Below are 19,689 nucleotides of genomic sequence, written 5' to 3' on the forward strand. Positions count from 1 at the left end.
TGTGCTCAAAAGCAATTGCTAATGTTATTTATTGACAATAGTCCAACTATGCAAATGGAGATGCCAGATCTACTTTTCCACCTGAATTTAATACATCAGTAATTGTGTTTAGACACAATAGGAGTTTTGTCACCTCAACAATACTACACCTTAAAACATACTATAGAGTATCAAAATATACTAATAGACTAATAATAATACTAATACACTATAGAGATCAAAATTGAACCACATTTACCTTTCTTCCAGCCATGAAAAGATTGTTATCACTCTCCCCATTGGGATTTTGTTTAATTCAGTGTATCGGTTATAAGTTATTCTCTCTCTTCTACCCTGCATGGTAGCTTGATGACTACTGTAACTGGAAGAGAATCTGTACCTGATTTGCATGCACAACTGCACACTAACAGGGTTTCCTGGAGCCTGGAGATAGGACATTCTTCTGCAAAATTGTGAAAATAGACGGAGAAAATTTTGATTTCCTGGCGGCTCTGCTGCTTTAAGGGGAAACTAACAGATCCTTTGAAGAGCAGTCCCCATCTACTGACTGGAAACAAAACACAAGAAAGCCATAAGTAGTTCCCAGTCATTTATCCTACACACAAGATTAGGAAATAGGCAAATAACAACACTGATGTAGCAACAGAAAAATGTTCCTATAATTTCCAAAGGATGGGATTCCAAGCTACTCATAAATTAGGAGCCGTCATTCTAGCATGGAAATGAAAAGCAGCATGTGAAGGGGGAAAAAAAAAAAAGGAGATCAATAGAACCCCATATTCCATTATTTCTACAAGTACTGTGTAAAGGTGTTAAGCGTGATTTCCCAGAATGGCTGAGGTTGGCAGGAACCTCTCGGTCCATCTGATCCAACCCCTGTTCAAGCAGGGACAGTCATCACCTCTCTGATCAACCTGCACCAATGATTAAAGTCACCCACCCACTGAAGAAGTGCTTCATGATGCTCAGAGAGACCCTCCTGTATTACAGATTGTGCACACTGCATCTTGCCGTGGCATAGGCACAACTGTAAGGACCCTGGCTGTGCCCTGTTTGCATCCTCTCTTTAGGTATTTATGGATACTGATGAGATCCCTCTGAGCCTCTTCTCCAGGCTGAACAGGCCCAGCTTTCTCAGCCTCTCCTCACAGGAGGGGTGCTCCAGGTCCTTCATCATTTTGGTGGCAGTCTGTTGAACTTTTTCCAGCATGCCCAGGTCTCTCTTGTACTGAGGGCCCCAGAACTGGACACGGCACTTCGGCTGTGGCCTTCCCAGCGCTAAGCAGAGAGGACGCATCAGCTCCCAGGACCCACTGGCAATACGTCGTCCAGTGCAGACCAATGAGCTTAATACTTACACTCATTTAATCATAGTTAGTGGACTGGGGGAAAAAATGACTGAAGTCGTTCGCTTTGCATATTCTTATAAATCCTCTGCCATCTCACAAAGCCCAAAGCAACAACTTTTGATCATGCATATCTCAGAGTTTCACTACAGAAGAGCTAACCTGTATTACTATAAAGGACACAAACAACCCTGGGTATAGTTTTAATACAGAGAATGACACTCAGTAACTGGAAAAGAAAAACTGTCATGGCTCTTTACTCCCCTTGGTTGATTTACTTGCTCCTAAGTCTCAGTCTCCACAGAGGAGATTGTAATAGGACAATCCTAAGCAGTATAGGTAGTGTCATCAGGCCCATTCTTTCTTAATTTACCTCCCTGTATGCTATTATTTGTTTCTATCAAACTACCATTAGTCTGTTTGACGGTCATAATAAGCATCCAATAAAACTGAAACACTGAAACACTGAAAGCAGGCTAATGTCAGAATTCTGCACTTTTACAAGTCCTCTGTTTCTGCTCACATTACACAGCTTCTTACAAAATAAGTAAAAAAACTGGTTGTGTTTTGCACACTGCTATGAGAACAGGTAGCAAGAACATCACAACACTTACCACTCCTGTCTTTCCAAAAGTGCTAGAGCGCAGTTTCCAGGAATATTGTGATCCACCCGCTTCCATATGAAGTAGGTTCTGCTCCAATGGCAAGAATCTTCCTTAGAACCACGTCTTGCCTTAAGCATTCTGCTGGTATAGCTATGCCAATTACAATTCTAAAGTAAACATACTTCATTATTTACTTCTCAGGTTCTTTCCCTTCAGCTTCTGATTCTCCCAGAATCAACTAGACTACATCAGAAAAAGCAAAGTTCTGGAACATGTACCTTCCACAACGTATGCAACTCTTGCAGCTCAGCACATCGAATCACCAGTCAACCTCACTCAACACAATCTACAGCAGTAAGTGACCACATCACAAATGTCACATAAATGTTGAGTCTGAAAGCAGGTCTGCAATGCAGAATGAGGCACATTTATTTCCTTATTTTAAGACACTATGGAAATAAAGCATTTTGGTTTTAGTGTCTAACCACGACTTTTGTTTATGGGAAGACTGTGATTGCACAGGCAAGGAAACATCCTGCATTTCACAAGAATCATCTACTACAACTTTGTGAAGAATTCTTTTGAGGCACTAGAAGAAAACTAATTCTCATCTGGAATGGTGCTAAAGCACACAATTGAGATTGATACTCTGATGGGCAGACAATACATAGAACAGCTAGATCTGTCGAGGATGAGAGTTCTTATTAAGAAGAAATTTCAGTGCAGTAATGCAATTTGCAGCTGAATAGTCACTATGGGAAAAGATTCACAAAAGTCATTTGTCCCACTGAAAAGAATTTGGTTCTCAAAAAGTAGTACTGGAAACTTGCCTGTTGTGCAACCACAATACATCATTCTCCACCCAAATTTTAATCCATGCATTGCAAATACAGGATTTCAGAAATATGCTGGAGTCATGATACTCTGTTTCAGGTTACCACATACGGAAATGGCATGAAGGTCTGTTTGCCTCTTTGCTAAAGGTTGGGGAATCTGAAACTCCACAGCAGTAGATAAAAATCCAAGAGTCTTTCATTTACTACAAAAACATGTAAGTAAAACATTGCAAGACACAGTGCTACTTTGATATACAATAATTCAATAAAGATGAGCAGTCCTAGTTATACACAAAGGCTGCACACTGTGTTTTCACCTTTTCTTTCCCCAAGCATAACAAAATGTGACAGTGAATTCATGAAGACGAACACACACATAGTCTAAGTACTATGAATTCTCTTTGCCTTCATAAAACAAATGTGAAAAAAGTATTAGTTTTATTGTTCTCTCCCATATATCAAGCATTCTTTAAAAAAAAAAAAAAAAAAAAGTTATTCCAAATTACCATTACACAGGATACTTCATCTCCCATCCAGATCTGCTTTTTAGACTACTGTGCCCATTATATAAAATTGAACAGATTATGTGCCTGGATCTGTAGAATCCATTTCTTGATTTGGAAACACCATACACTTAAAGGGTTTAACCAAATACACATTTTCTCTGATTTCTCAGTGTACAGAATCAAACCTGTAAAGCTCTTTCACAGACCAGAATAGGGAAACAGTGTTCTTCTTGCAGTGTCAGAGTGGGGTTGACAGAGATTCAGTGGCAATGCTCACCTTTTAAAAGCATTTTGAAAAGCACTTAGATTTTTTTTTTTTTTATACGTTCACACACACTTGATTTAAAAACTTATTGCATTCAGGAGCTCCTTGGGACAGATGTCCTTCTTGATTTTATATGCACCTTCTATTGCTAGATGAGAAGTGTTCATAACTGTGTATGTTGTATGTGCAGGTATATATGCATATACGCAGAACACAGAGGTTCTACACAAGGTTTGTATTTTCTTATAATCCAGCAATGCAGAAAGGAAGAGATTAGTTCTATTACTAAGACACATCCCAAGCATCGTGTTGCCATATACCCTTTCACATATATATTAACACTGTCTATAGGGAGAAAAAAAAAAATCATACATTAAATATTGACAACCTTGTAACGTATTAAATACATGTTTATTCAATATTTTAATAAGATTATTAAAAAAAATAATCTTAGATACTCTTTATTTTCACAAGGTGTATGCAATTATGATGAGTAACCTACACTTAGGCTCTAACAGCCTAATCCAAACCCCATCAACTTTAATGGGCTTTAGATCAAGCATGTGAAAGCACTGTAACAAACACTGTTTCAGGAAGTAATTCCCATGCAACACCAAACTATGACAAGACACAAGAGGCTAAAAATGGCTCATCATAATTTATTTTATGTTAAAATGTACAGCTGGGGGGTGTTTTTTGCAGTTTGTTTCTTGAGTGTTTCTTTGCAGGTTTTTTTTTTCTTGGTTTTTTTTTTTGTTTTGTTTTGTTTTGTTTGTTCGTTTTCTTTTGTTGTTTTAAGTGACTGACTAAAAAGATAACAGATAAATACAAGAGTGTCACTGGGTCCTATTTTTACATGTATCAAGCCTCTTCTGTTCGGCCCTTACAGTCACTCTGTACAGGTACAAAGGCTACAAAAAAGGAAGCAATATAAACAGACACAAATAACTTTTGCCTTTTTACATGCGATCTGTAAGCTTAGTTTGAGCTATTCACACGCTACTGCTCTATTTTTTCCCTTAAAAAATAACTCCAATATTTTATAAAGATAGAAAAATCTACAGATGGAATGAAAATGTAAAGTTAGAGGCATTTCCATAAAATAGCAACTTTACACCAAATTCACTATTTTTTTTTTTTTTAAATCCTGCCAAGTATTTGGACATATATGAAAGTGTTTCAAAACTTGACAAATAAACACTGAGATGTTTCAATCAACAAAAACCCAAAACAGTATTTATAAAACAGAAAGCTGCCTTTTTCCCTACCCCAGCCCCAAAGAAACCGGTCACTAAAATGGAAAAGAGTCTCAACTTTACACTAAACATACAGCAATAAAACCTTTTGAACTAACCAAAATGTGAATAGCTTTTGCAGCTTTTTTTTTTTATTATTATTTTTTTTACAAGTTTTATAATTAACAAAAATATAGTTCTGTGTTTTGTTTTTGTTTTTTTTTTTACCCTCAAACTAGGGTAACCTAATCAAGGCAAAAAAATTAAGAAATGGCTTACTGTTAAGCACAACACTTGTACAGTACTACAAAATGCACTGTCACTAACAAAGACATTAGCGGCATGCGGAAGTGTCACCTTCAGAAACAAAATAATACAATAAAAGAACTGCTAAAAGGCATTTACATGTGGGGAAAGGAGAAAGAAAAGCTCAAGATTCAGTACTGTCTGATAGTTTTGGAGTCTATTTATCCACATTTTTTAATGGGAGCAGGCACATAAAATGGCTCTGAACCATCAGCTGCTGTGTAATTGCAGTTCATAGAAAGAGTTCTTCCTTTCCAGAGAACTTCAAGCTCAGTGAAATAAATGGAAAAATGGAAAATCACCTAGTCCCCCCCCAAAAGAAAAGAAATCCCGAAATGATAAAGCAAAACAAACAAACAAAAAGAAGAAAAAAGAAAAAAGAAAAACTTGTATAAGGCTTTCTGCTGCATACAGCTTTTAAATGGTGCCAACAAATGTTTTTGCGTTCACACCAATTGCTGGTTTTGAAATCGTACTCTCCAAAAGATACTTGTGCAGATCAATCCAATACGCCAGTTTGGTAGTTTGTTACTCCAGAGGGCCTACCTTCTCATGTAGGAGCCATTAAGAGACTGTTTAGACATGCCTGTGTTCATGTAGCCATGATGCCCCGGAGGACTGTACATCATGTTACTGTGGGGTGCTGTCTGCATTGGCTGCTGTGCATATGGCTGGGTTCCCATCATCCCCATCTGCATCTGCATAGGGTACTGGGGAGTTTGATTCATATACCCATGATTACTGTGATATCCACTATTCATCATTGGCTGGGACATACTATAACCATTCATAGCATTAAGGGTATTCATATTCATGTTCACTGAATTGACATTATAAGCTGGGGCTGGCATCAAATTTACACTCATGTTCATACCACGCTGCATTGTTAAGGTCCGTGTGGGCCCTTGCATGGCCACAGTTTGTGAAGCACGGCCGTAAATCTGGGGCTGATGGGCCGCTGCAGCAGGTGGCAGAGGTGTAGATTTGGTTCTTACAGAAACGTGACCTTTGCTGGCCATCTGAGTCTGCAGTCTTTGGGTGTGGGATATTCCAATATTCGATGAAGTCATGTTACGCTGCAAAAGGGGAGGTGGCAAATTCATGGGAGGAGGAGTAAGGTTGGGGGGAGGAGTCATGGTAGCCTGTGCTTGTGGTCCTCCAGGAACAGCATGTGGAGACTGAGAAAGCTGAACAAGCCCTGTATTACTTAGGGGGGTGGACAAAGAGGCACTGTTTGCATAGGAAGTTACAGCAGCTGAATGGCTGTAAGGCAAAGAATGATCCATAAGCGTGTTAGTTAACTGCTGCAGTTTGGCAAGGCTGAAGGTGGCCGATGGCTGCGAGTAGTGTCCTGGTCCGAATTCGTTCTGACCCATTCTTTCATATAAGCCAATGTTGGCATTGCCAGCTTCAGGGATTTCAGTTAACTGCATAGGTGGTGTAAAATTAGCGGCCATGCTGCACTGAGATAACTGCTGGTTGCTGCTTGGAGGCCTTTCAACAACACAACCTTGGGGAGATTTCACGTTGCAAGTGGGAGGAGAACTGATGTTTGTTTGCTGCATCATACTACAGCTTCCGTTAATATTAGACATCTGCTGTGTCACTGCACAGCTACTCTGTGTTAGGTTGCTAGATGTAAGGCTACTGTACGAGCAACTATTTTGTGAAGAGTTGTTTCCGCAGATACTACTACCCATTGTAGAGTCATAACTGCTTGGGTTTTCATAGTTTTCTGTTGTGCTCTCAATGCTTCCTAAATCACTAAAGCCACTATCCACAACTTGTTGTGAATGATCAGAAACTGAGGGAACATCCATCATTGGGCTAGTCTCCATGTTCTGTAGAGATGGCACAGAAATGGCACTTTGATCTGGGCTGATCTGAGCATAGTTGTTCTCTAACGGAGCAACATTTGGACTATTAACAGAACGAACTGACTGGCTGGGATGAGAGTGCACAGAGGAAACTGGGCTGCTGTGGTCAGACTGCTGACAATCATCCAACGTGGTCATTTGGGGGCTTTGGTCTGTATGGGCGTAGTTTTGCAAACTTCTACAGGCCTCCTGAGTCTCCGCACAATCCTGAAAGGTATCTTCCTGTTCACTTGCTTCTTGAGTTAGAGACTGTACTGCTTGAACTGTCTCAGAATCAATCTCCATAGTCTCATTACTCTCTCCCTTGAAATCGGAATGTAATTCTTCACCAGCTTTTTGGTCCTGATTGTTTTCGGTATGATCATCATCAGATTCCGGCACTGGGTCTGAATCTGTAGCTACTTCCTTCTGGTCACTTTCACACTCATCGGCTGCAAGGTCCACACCACAATCCATTAAGTCCTCCTGATTTGAATTACCACTCTGAACATTTACGTCTAAAAAAGACTGCTGCGTTTCCAGCATTTCTTTGAAAGCTTCGGCAGGCAAATCCTCCTTCTCCACTTCTGCTGAACCCATGTGGCTATCATCTTCATCATCTGCATCATGATCTTCATTGTGAGAAGGTTCTTCATCATCTTCCTCTTCCTCATCATGATCATCCAAGTGCATGGACTCCTCTTTTTGCAGAAAAACCTCTTCTGGTTTATCTTTTTCTGCATCTTTTGAATTGATTTCACTGTCTTCTACATTCCTTTCTTCTTCCCCAGCTTTCACTGCATCATTTTCTTGTTTTTCATAGGGTTCACCAGGTGGATGCAGAGGTTCAGGTTCTCTCTCTTTTTCCTCATCATCCAGCAGTGGTAATACTTCAACAGGCTCTTTAATCTCTTCCTCTGTAACAGCTGGAACTGGACAGGGCTTATCTTCAACTACTTCCTTTTGTTCTTCCACCAGCATCTGATAGTCAGGCTCCATAGGAGTCTCAGGTGGAGTGTATAAATTAAGCTTAAAGCCAGGTTTTCTTTCTTTGTTTTGCCGCCATTTAGATGGACCGCGCTTAACTCCTTTGGGCCAACCCTGCTTACTCTTTAAAGGTTCAAGATTGTCTTTAGTGCCTTCTTCCAATACAGCTACGTCCTCTGTATTATCTTTGGGAGGCAATAAATAGAGACAAAACAAAAGTCTTAGCTTGCACGAAGTACTAAATCAATACTTGCAAACATAAATCCAAAGTAATTTATAAATTCAAAATGCACCAAGAAACTCTAGAACAGGAGTTACAAACAGGTGGTACAAATCCTAACGCACTACAAAAAACAAAAGATAATTGAAATTAAGCAACATAGATCACATCAGAACACTAAATTAATCCTCTGACTATAAAAGAATAAACCTTCCCAAACACATTCATTCTTCTCTCTCCCCAGCTACTAGAATTCTCATTTGGGAGTGTAAAGGCTTCAGTGATATTCCTCTGCCAGTTTCTGCCTCTCAGTGTAGTGTTATAACACTCTTACAGTCAATTAATGCAATGACATGGTCTGTGGACTAATACACAGTATCAGTCTTGTCTTGTTAATGGAGTACAAACCTGACCACTGGGCTGTAGCTAAAACATTGAATTTGCTTCTATCAGTTTAATTCATTTTCTATCAAGAAGAACAAAAAAGCAGTAATATTCTAATGTACCTGTGGACTGGTTTGTAACAGTATCAACACTCATAAGCATGGCTTTTCTGGTTGAACAAAAGCTGTTTTAAGACAAATCAGTGGATGGTCTCCCAACTAAGGATCACAAAGACTAAGCCTCCCAAGCAATTATTAAGTACTAAAGTACTACCAACTGGTTTCTTAAAGAAAATTTGTAAACCTGAAGATCCAGTAATGTATTCTGGAATTAGAACTTAAGAAAGTAGCTTGAAAGCCAGGAGGTCAGGGAATTAATATACATCTAGAGTAGATCATCAGCAGCTTCACCAGTCATCCATTAGCTTTTCTGCTCCGTGAAATCAAATTAGATAAACAGCTTTGAAGGAACATAGTTAAATTTTTCTCTCTGTTCTGTGTGGAAAAACAGGTACTGCTCCCCCAGAAACTGCACACATTGAATTATCAACAATCCTGAATAGAAAGGTATGTATAATTCGAATCTTACTTTTTCTTTATATCCATAACCAAGATACAAGAACAATATTAAACAATATTCTAATGGATACACTTGCTCTGTGGAGTATAAAGTGCCCTGTTGCAGAAACATAAGTTATTTTTGGCAACATGGCATGGCCTGCAGTATTTCAGATGGAAAACTTTTTTTTCTGAGCAAAAAAGAGATTATATTACTATGAGTCAGGGATAACAAAAAAAAATGTAAACACTATAGAAACAAAGCAAAACAAAAAAACCTGCAGCCATCACTGAATTCTAATAAATAATGTGAGATCACTGGCTTGCAGTACCACCTCTGAGATGAAAGCATAATGAAGAATGTTATCTTCTAAGAAAATGGTAAAACTTTCCTATTTATGACATAAAAAGTTTCCTTTGAAATTCACATGATAAATTCAATTTATTAAGATAAAAACATTTTCAGCTTACCTGTACAATGGTCATCACTCCTGTAGCAATGAATGTCTTTCTCCTCTTTTTTCTGCTCTTCCTCCTTCTCCTGTTTCTGCTGCCCTGACTGATACTCAAAAGCTTTTCTAATCACAGGCTTCAAGTCATCATCTTCCCCATCCATCTCACAGGTAGGCTCCAGCTGTGGCATGGGACGTTCTTCATCTGAGTTATCAAATGGCTCATTCAACACCTCTGTAGTTTCAGAAATAGTCTCTGTTGTAACACTGCTATTAATCCTTCTGCGTTTACGACCTCTTTTCTTTTTCAGTAGGAAAGGTCTCTGAAAAACAATTCCACAAGTATAACTCTTTCTACATTCCTGTGTTTTGTTGACTCAGTGCACAAATAAGTGAGTTCACATCAATCAATTTACTTACTCAAAAAAAGATAGCTTATATTGCATCAACTTCAAATATAGACAACCTACCAGTAAAAGTCTGAAGGATAAACAGTTAAAATAGGTATGAACGCGTGCATGGACACAAACCTTTCTGTAAGTGATAAATGAAGACTAGAAGTTTCTTTATATAGTAGTAATTTCTACCTTCTATTTTTGTTGAATAACATTCACAGCAGTACTGCATCAACTGCATTTACAAGTTTTTCCTCTGTAAATTTAGAATTCCCCAACAACATTTACAAAGATCAGACTATTTTTCTTTCTACGTTTCTATTTCTAAAATATCAGAAGCTAAATACTTAGTTTAAAAAAATAAATAAATAAAAGCAAAATAAAATGCACCTGAAGCTTTCTATTGATCTTAGCAGTACATTAAAGAATCACACAGTCAACTGCTATAAAAAAAAACTGTCTAACAGTTTTTATTTCTATTGTTGTGCTTTAATTTTTCTCTAGGATTCACAGTTTCTCTGAAGTTTTTCTAAAATTCCCTAGTTCTCAGAGGCACTTAAATACATGTTCCAAGCCAAATGCTTTAAAATTTTGGGGTACTGTAATTCAGTAATTTAAACAAGTCAAAGTTAAATTGCCTGGAAAAGAGAAGAATAAGGGTTTAACCGCATTCTTATTTGAAAAATAAAGTACTCCCTTTACAGACCTTCAATATTAACAAATTATAAATACAAACACTACAAGCTGGAGTCCATCTTATTAAGAAAAAAATAGTCACAATGTCGAACCAATACCGATCCCAAACAGCAGAGGGCAGTCACTAGTTTAAAAATCAACATGAAATTGTGGTTCTGGTTTGTTGGGGTTTTTTTGTTTGTTTGTTTGCTTTTTGTGTGTTTGTCTCTACATGAGAAAGATTTGTAAGACAGAAAAAAAAAACCCCAAAAGATAAAGAGTAGACTGGTAGAGGGAAAAAATAAATAGAGGAGGGCATTGAGAGCTCTAATAATACAGAAAAGAACAGTCCAATAAATACCCGAGAACAAAATACGTTGTTACTGTGATCACAATGACTCGACTGAAATCAGAACTGAATGACTTTAATCAGGTCACTGAAGTAACGCACCTTTCTTTTCATGGCCAGCGACTGTGGCTTTGTCAGCCGGGGAGGCGAACTCTGCTGACTCTCATCCCCACCATCCTCCTCACTGCTCTCCTTAGATTGCTCTGTGGATTGCCCTCGTTCCCCCACCACTGCCACATTTTCTGGAGATCGCAAATATTTATTTTTAGATTGTACTTTTGCAGGTGATTGCCTACTGTTAGATCTTGTGGAGAATATTTCTTGCTCTTCCTTTTCCCAGCAGCTAGCTTGCTCCATCAGACGCTCAGCCTGAAGGGTTGAGGGTTAAAATAATGGGTCACTAAAACAGCATTTACTTAGCCATATCCTTTACATTGTGCTAAAGAGTTACCATAAGTCAACCCTGATTAGCACTGCTGGCTAACCTAGCAACAACATTTCAGCTGAATCATCTACTAGCTCCTTTACAACAGTTAGGATAACAAACCAAAGAAGATTGCATTTCATGGGATATTTAGCACTATTAATGATGCAGCGAATTGATTTAAGTCCTTTAGCACTACATTACATGCCCACTGACATGGATCACTTTGAGCAAGTTCATAACAAAGAATCGATTGACACTGCAGCCCCTGAGCTCTGCACCAAATTTGATCTGATTACATGCTCCTCGACTACCTCAGGAGTGATAAATACAACTTCATAACAACTGCTGCAGGTTTAAAGTTTTCATACACATCCCACAAAATTTACTACATCTTACTCCAAAAAATGCACATTACAATAATACCAGTGTCCTCCATCATTAAATAAAGGTGAAAATTACAAGTATAATTTATTTAAGGCAGCCTATTGCTGAATTTTAGGAGTTGACAAAATCAAAAGAAAACTCAGAAGAAAAGTTGCTGCTATTACCTCCTTTTCTGCTTCTCTCTCTTCTTCAGAAACTGCAGCATTAGAAACTAACAGAGGAGTCCATCTCAAGCTTTCAGGATCTACTTCATTAATACGTGGGTTTGCTTTCAGTTTCTCCATATGACTTGAAATCAGCTTTTCCCTTCTAATAATTACAAATCTACAATTGAATAAATAACATTTTATTTTAGAAAGTTATCATCTAAAACACTCTTCCTACAGTTTAAGTCCATTTACACAATAACCTGTGAAAATAGATGGGTAAAGAACAAGACCTCAGCTGACATACACAGATGACACAGACTGCTGACTTATGAGAAAGTGAGGAAGTCACAGTTCATGAAAGGAAAGCTCAGTGCTAAACATTACTAGAGCAGAGAGGAAAGTTAAGTTGTAATAATCAATCACTCTAAATCCATTCAATAGGTTTAGTGAACCTTCAGTCAGTCTGGCAGAGCAGCTTCCACTTTTAATATGACATACAAATAAAATCAGAAAACACTGGGGATCAAGAAATAAGGAGTGAGGAACATGTTAATACTGAATCTGAATACGGCAGCTAAGTGGACAAGAAAGCAATTTATAAATATAGGTCTTCTAACAAAACAGAAATGTACCTCATTTCTTCATTTCTTTCTTAAGAAGTCTTTATGAAGGACCTCATTAAAAAGAAGTCCAGCCTGACTGACTTCCTCAGTAAGGTGGATATTTTAAAGTCAGAATTTAACAGAGTCATTTATTGTAACAAGTGTTTTGTATGCAGAGAAAATAAATGTTTTGTCTCATCACTTTAAAAATTTATATAATATTTACTGACCTATCTTCCCTTTTATCTATCATGCTATGCTGCTGCAGAGTTGTGGCAATATCATGTGGACACATTCCAGTAGCTCGACTCATTCCTTTGATGCTGATTTGCTTTTCATGGTGGCAGTTAAGATATTCTAATATTACACTTTTCCAGTAAGCCAAATAAGAGAGACGACCCAGATCAGATAATGGCTTTTCAGGGGATCCTGCTTGACCCTCTCTTCTAGAAAGTAAATAGCCTAGAATGAAGAGAAATAAAACATCTTAGTGAGAGAACAAAACTGAACATTTAAATTACAGTTTAAAAAATGGTATTAATAGAGAGCTCAGCATAACTGATTACTTCATTAGTAGCTCTTGTAATTAAGGAAATCCTATCCACAGAAGACATTTTTTTCCATTACTACAGCTACATTAAAAAGATTAATTTCTTCTAAGAGATTCAGATAATACATCATGAGAATCGAACAAATCAACAAGCTAACAAGTTTCTGCAGGTCTCATCATACATGTTCTCATTTAGAACTACAGCTGTCTGACCTTTTGAGAAACTTTTACACAACTGAAGCCAAGAATTTTCAGAAGAATCTCAAGAGGAACTGTCATGCATAACACCACTACGGTTTGTTTCCTTCACGAAGCCTCAAGTGACAGAAGTTTTTGATCAAGCACTTGGTTATTATATTTGAGGTGATACGTAATTGACAAACTGAATTACCAGAATTACTTAGAAAAAAAAAAAACCAAAAATCTCCCTCAGTTCACATTCAAGAACATTCACATAATTCCAGATCTGATCAGCTATGATAAAATTTGTTTTCCCACATATAACACACAATGCTATTTTATATCCTACATATGTATTATGTCCTTTAAAACTAATTAAGGAAAAGGAAAAAAATAAAAATAATAAGATGTGTCCTTCCAGTGTAATTCATCCCTCCACAGTAAGATTCCGTGCTGTGCCTTTACAATTGCTACCAAAAACAGGTGTCTTGAAACATGAGGTTTAAAAAATGCTGATTCCATCATAAACCAGGACCATCACACTTACAGAACTGAAGTACTCCAAGTCACCTGGAAACCACCAGCATACATGGTTTTTGCCTATTAATATTCTTCTGAAATACTTCACTTAAAAAGTTGGAACCCTCCTTTAAGAGACTGCTTTAAGACATATGCAGTACATCCATGCCACGTGTGCTGAGCAAATCCTCATGAACTTCTTCCTCACAAGGTTTCTCATAGCCTACAGCCTACTTCAATAAAGATCTAAGTATCTCACTGGGTGAAGTAGTGGCTGTTTTGCTACATATTCTACTATATTCAAATTGTACACACACATATAAATTAAGTATAAAATGCACACATACAGACATGTATTTTCACTCAGCCTTAAACAAGGGTCTTCACTTTTTTGGGGGGACAACACACAAGAATTTGGGAAACACATACACACTGGTCATCGAGATGTAATCTGCAGTGTGAATTAAAATGTTTGAACAGAAAAGCAAACATACCACTACTTTCCAAGTGATGAGCAACAACACAGATAATGAACTAAGCAGTATCATCTTCATATTCACTAGCATGATATACAATGCCTGAGTTTCCAAGAGGAATGCTGTCCCACATTCACCTACTTCTAACATGGCACATAGATGGCTACATAAAGTCTGCCTATATTTGCAAGGTATCACTGGAAACTCAGTAAGTAAATTTATTCTATCTTACAGAATCAGTGCCACTACTACTACAGAAAGGCAGTTTTTCTAGTTTAAGAAAAGGAAGGTCGTTTTGAACGTCTGAAGTTGTCTCACATTAAAACTCTGTAGTCAGACGATGCATCTTAGTACTGCATGTAACTTGTTGGTAGAAATTTAGATAGTCAAAAGAGCAGATTGCATCTTGACTAGTATAAAGAGGAAGAATTATTTTATTTCCAAACGCACAAACGAAGACTTAGACTATGTATTGTCCATTTTGCATAATTTCAGACAAAACTCTATTTGAATCAATTTTGCATCAGCTTGTTCATAACATATAAAATCAAGTTCTATACTAAGATGTCAATTGCCATAGAAAAATCTGCAGAAGTACAAGTAGTGGCAGGAGTTACAATACAGAAAAGAAAAAAAGCAAATCTGGATTTTAAGATAATTCCATAAAGAGAACTTACAATTGACCTCAAGTAACTGTACAATTTAAACTATTAACTTAATATTCAAAAAAATCTCTGATACAGAAAGTGTCTGTAAGCTTCCTCAGCTTCCATTTCGCTCATAAACTAAACCGTTGCAACTACAACTCCTTGGTAAACATTTTAGAAGACTTCATAAGAAACCACTACGAAGAGTATGGCAATATTAATTAGGCAATTGCAAATAGTTTTAGTACCTTACTCGTATATCCTTGCACATCAGTTTCTTCCAATGGTTGAGGACTCTGAGGTTAGTTCTTAGAGGTCATTTCAACATTTTGTTCTATGCTGAAATACTAAAACTTCAAGAGAACAGTAATAACTTAATATTTTTCTCCTACCTTTCTATAATATAACTTATGCTTAATCAAGATGCTCACATTCTATAGTATCAGGACCATAGATGTGAGCTAACAGTCTTAGTTGCACCTGAGAAATGCTGAATAAGTTTCTTTTTTAAGATTCTGTGATTTGAATATCTATTAAACTTACCGAAGAGATGCCAAGTAATTGATCTAAGTTTCAGATACATTTAAAAAAACAGTGGTCTTGATAGCTCATGTATCTATCCTGAAGCATCTGAAATGAGCACAATATGCCCCTGCTAAACATATACTCCCAGTGTCATTATGTCTACCTAACCTTAATAATGGAAAGCCTCAAAGTGAAAACCTGAAGGAATTCTCAAACTATGACCCCTGATTTGAGATTATGAACAATGGCAAAATTCAGAGGACAAAACATAGCTCTTCTTCATCCCCAAGAGTAAAACTGTATGCTACAAAAAGATAAGAACTTAAAAAATTTAAGACCTAACCTAGGAGAACAAAGAGCTGTCTGTCTCATCATCTGAGCACAGAAGTGATGCTACTGCAAATTTAAAAAGACAAAATACCATTAAAGATTTTTATTTCCTGTCTATCTCCAGCTTTCAGAGTGAAGCAACATGCCACATGCTATTAGAACCTTTTAATTTCTGTCATGCAAACCTCTGCTGAGTCACTAAGATTTTATCTTCCTCAACATTTTAAACAATTAAAAAAAAAAAAATCAAGCTGAGAAAGGGAAAATTAGTGCAGGATGCATATATTTTAAGCCTTCATCACAGATGTAGGAGATAGTCAGACATTAAAACATACAAATGAAGAGATTAACCTGAGTAGTTATCTTGTACTTTCAATCTGCTGCATTTTTAGTATGTAACTCCCCTGAAATAAATAGCTACAGCAAAGTTCGCAGAACGCTTATGCAAAAACAGTAACATTAATACAACTGTGCACACCTCCAAAAACCTCAGTTATCTACTGCTTCCTTCATTACACTCAGTCTGGTTTCTTGAAACAGGTAAAACTGTGAGACTGAAGGTTCAACTGCCAGTACCCTGCTCTGACAGTAGCCAACAGAAAAAAACAACCACAGAACAGACCAACCATCTTGTGAAGTTCATAAACAATTAGCTTGGATTTCACTGAACAAAAAGAACCCATCAGATCTGTTTCAACTCCTTGCTTCTTAACACCTCCTCAGTGCTTGCTAAGATTTGTTAAGTACAAATGCTTTTGCAAACAGCAGTCCATTCCTTTTCTCCATGCACTGCATTTACCTATGGGATTACTGGTACTGTTCTTCAATGTACTTTCTACTAATTTGCACAATACTGATGTGAGGTGAACTGACTCATATCTTCCTTCCTCAAAACTTGGGGTCAGATCATCTGCCTTTCAGTCCTACGGCACTGAAGCATGCAGCTTGAGGTGCACTTCAAGTTTATTTAATTGTATCAGCTTTTTACACAAGTAGATTGTGATAGAACAAGGGGGAATGGTTTTAAACTAAAAGAAGGGAGACTTAGATTTGATGTCAGGGGGATGTTTTTTACTGAGAGATTGGTGAGGTGCTGGAACAGGCTGCCAAGAGAAGTTGTGGAAATACGAGTATCTAAAATGAAGATACTCTTCAAAACAGTATTTGAAGTTATCCTAAGAGACTTCCTTTTATCTTACAGAAACCAAACAATTGGTTTTAAATTTATACGAAGCTGAGGATAGGTTCAAAAGGATAGTTGGAAAAATGGTAACAGACAGGACAGTTCAGTTCAGTTAGGTCAGCTCAGCATTCCTTGTACAGAGGAGTGACCAAAAGTAGAAGGCAGATATGGGTAAGGTGAAAATGTGAGCTTATTAAGACTTATGATCACTAAAACTGTAACTCACGTTACCATTTTCTCCATAGCTATTGTGTGCTTCTGGACAGTTCTTATCTATGTCAATGGAAGGTCAAGGATAGAGGACCTTAAATAGGTGTCAGTACTCTCTTTGAAAGCGCTTTTAAGGCAGCTTCAAAGGACTCCAACCCCAAGATCCACACAAACATTACAAAAAAGAAAAGACTAGATGTAACTTGAGATGCTCAGATCATGGAACAACTTGCTATATTCTCTTTTCTTCTTTGTACGACTGAAGAAAAGCCTTCTTCATAAACAGAGTAAGCCAAAGATTCTCTCATTATTGTTACAAGAAATAATGCCAGCTCTTATTCCTTTCCATATCCCCAAGTAAGCTCTACACAGGGGGCCCAAAACCTTTCGATCCTTTATAGAAAGCTTCACAGAAGAGGTTAGGGCTAAACAAATTCCCTTCATGAAGTGAAGGAAAGGTAAAGATGACTGCATTACAGTCAGACCAACAAAAGGCATCCTTTGAGCAAACTAATTAGCTAACACTTATTTTATCTGAGCCAGATGCCAGTAAACCCCTTGAGTGAAGGTTCTGTTTACGAAGTAGACTACTTACAAGTGGAGTGAAAGCAGGAACAAGAGAAAAGAAACTGAAGTACCCTTAAAGGAGAGGCTTGCATGCGTAGGGGGCATCAGTCCTGACCATAAATTTGATGAATAAATTTGCCAATGACTGAAGCATTTTATAAGATAATTAACATGACCAGAGTGTTCTCAATTTTAAATACAATATTTTACTAAATCACTCAATCATTTAAATTTACATCTTAAAATTAACTAATAAGATTTACCAAACACTAAGCAGTTTCTGCAACCATAAAACGACTATCTTTTAAAAATTGCCATTACCTTCATAAATACTACTAAAGAAATAAAGCAAGCTTGCTCATTTGAAAAATCTGTATGATTGCCATTTTATAGGATCTATATACTCATAGAATAAGATTCCAATGGACAAGACAGGAAGACTGACTGTAGGACTGACTACGCCTAACCTAACAAATAAACTGAACATACCCACAATCTTTCCAAGGCCCTGAGGCCAAAAAGTCAGACAGCAAGCATGCCTTTCATATCCAACTCACCAGAAGAGAGCAAATGTCTTATCTAGCTGTTAACGTTACTCTCCTAGACTTTTTCCAAGCTCAGGAAAATTGCTGCCACTTGGAGAGCGACTGATATCTGGGAACTGTACCAGAGATAGTTTTAGCAATTTTAGAGCAAATAACCAAGATTCTGAGCCCACAGTCTCTTCCTATCAATCTTTTACTCCTACCTGCAAGAGAGAGCTTTGTAATACTGAAGAGCATAAGCAAAAAAATAAAATGGGGAGTCAGTACTGAAAAGCTAAAAGACACGCCTTGATAAAGAAACACATCACTATAAATGCTGTTTTCGCTAAACTAAGCGGTCATGACACCAACACTCTTTAAAGTAAAAGATAACTGCATTTTTGTCTTACACAGGCTGCAAAATCATCATTGCTGTTCGTTACACTAAAGCACATTGTAGAGCAAGAAATTAACCAAGTAAGATTTTGAAAAAAGATCCAGCAGATAAAGGAGGTTGTTACAGAAAGAAACCACGATACTTCAGCCAGTAGATACAGAAATTGTGATTTAAAAAGCATGTATTATCAACCAAATGAAAAAATCAATTTATAACAGTGGACATCAAAAAGCTAAGCTCAAGACATGGCAATCTTCTAAACATCTACTGTTACTCAAAACAGCAGTAAGCAAAAAAGTCATTTTTTTTTTTACAAGTAGAACCGCCTGATAAGTAATAGCATGAGCAATGGAAGACATCTGTTAAGAAAGCCACAAGGTTATCTCATTGAGCTGAGACATCTTGCTGTGATGTTAGAGGTGCCTCAATAAATGGAGCAACAAGCTACACATCTCAAACAAATACCTGCTTTGTCCATTGACTTGCTGTAGTAGAACACCTCTATGCAGTCAAAAGCAGAAATTTTTGACCACTGAAGATGCAATAACTTAATTAAAATCTGTTTTCAATCACCAATCTCAAGCAGACGGCTTCTCCTGTTTACTCATGCCCTATAAGCACAGCTTTGTTCAACAAAAATTTGTTTTTATTGCTACTATGTTTCACCTTGCCTTTTAGGTGCTTCAAATTCCAGCTGAAATAAAGATGCTCTTCAGTTAGAACACTCTCAGCTTTTTTTATGTGAAGTGACATGCCCGATTTCTTTTGCAGCTCTGATAAATGCACAGTGTCTTGAAGCTATATAAAAGTGATGCCAAGAAATCCCAAGAGGATGATTTTCTTGGAATAATCTTAGGTCAACAAAGCTTGATTCAAAATCCATCTTTATTCCACCCTCATCTAAATCTCAGCTTGACAGAATGTTCCTTATTAGTTATTTAGGAGAGGCCAAACTCATGCCTTGAGGTCAGCAACATAATCAATTGTCAAGAAAAGAACATAAAATAAGCAGCAGCATTCAAGCTCCCTCACAAATTTACAGCTC

General features: G+C 37.4%; 1 protein-coding gene across 7 annotated transcripts in view; it reads right to left on the reverse strand.

Moving 5' to 3' along the window:
* Window positions 1-4,315: 4,315 nt before the first annotated feature.
* Window positions 4,316-19,689, reverse strand: part of KAT6B (lysine acetyltransferase 6B) — a 91,142-nt gene continuing 75,768 nt past the window's right edge. For all 7 annotated transcript variants that reach the window (XM_042862683.1, XM_042862681.1, XM_042862680.1 and 4 more), the window contains 5 exons: window positions 12,767-12,998; window positions 11,950-12,109; window positions 11,077-11,343; window positions 9,575-9,878; window positions 4,316-8,127 (listed from right to left, as the gene is read on the reverse strand). In XM_042862683.1, the coding sequence (XP_042718617.1) occupies window positions 5,642-8,127; window positions 9,575-9,878; window positions 11,077-11,343; window positions 11,950-12,109; window positions 12,767-12,998 (3,449 nt within the window). In that variant the 3' untranslated portion in view covers window positions 4,316-5,641. The remainder of the gene's footprint in view (window positions 8,128-9,574; window positions 9,879-11,076; window positions 11,344-11,949; window positions 12,110-12,766; window positions 12,999-19,689) is intronic.

This window comes from Lagopus leucura, unplaced genomic scaffold (genome assembly GCF_019238085.1).
Source record: "Lagopus leucura isolate 7727_CA_CO unplaced genomic scaffold, USGS_WTPT01 Super-Scaffold_739, whole genome shotgun sequence".
NCBI classification, from domain to species: Eukaryota; Metazoa; Chordata; class Aves; order Galliformes; family Phasianidae; genus Lagopus; species Lagopus leucura.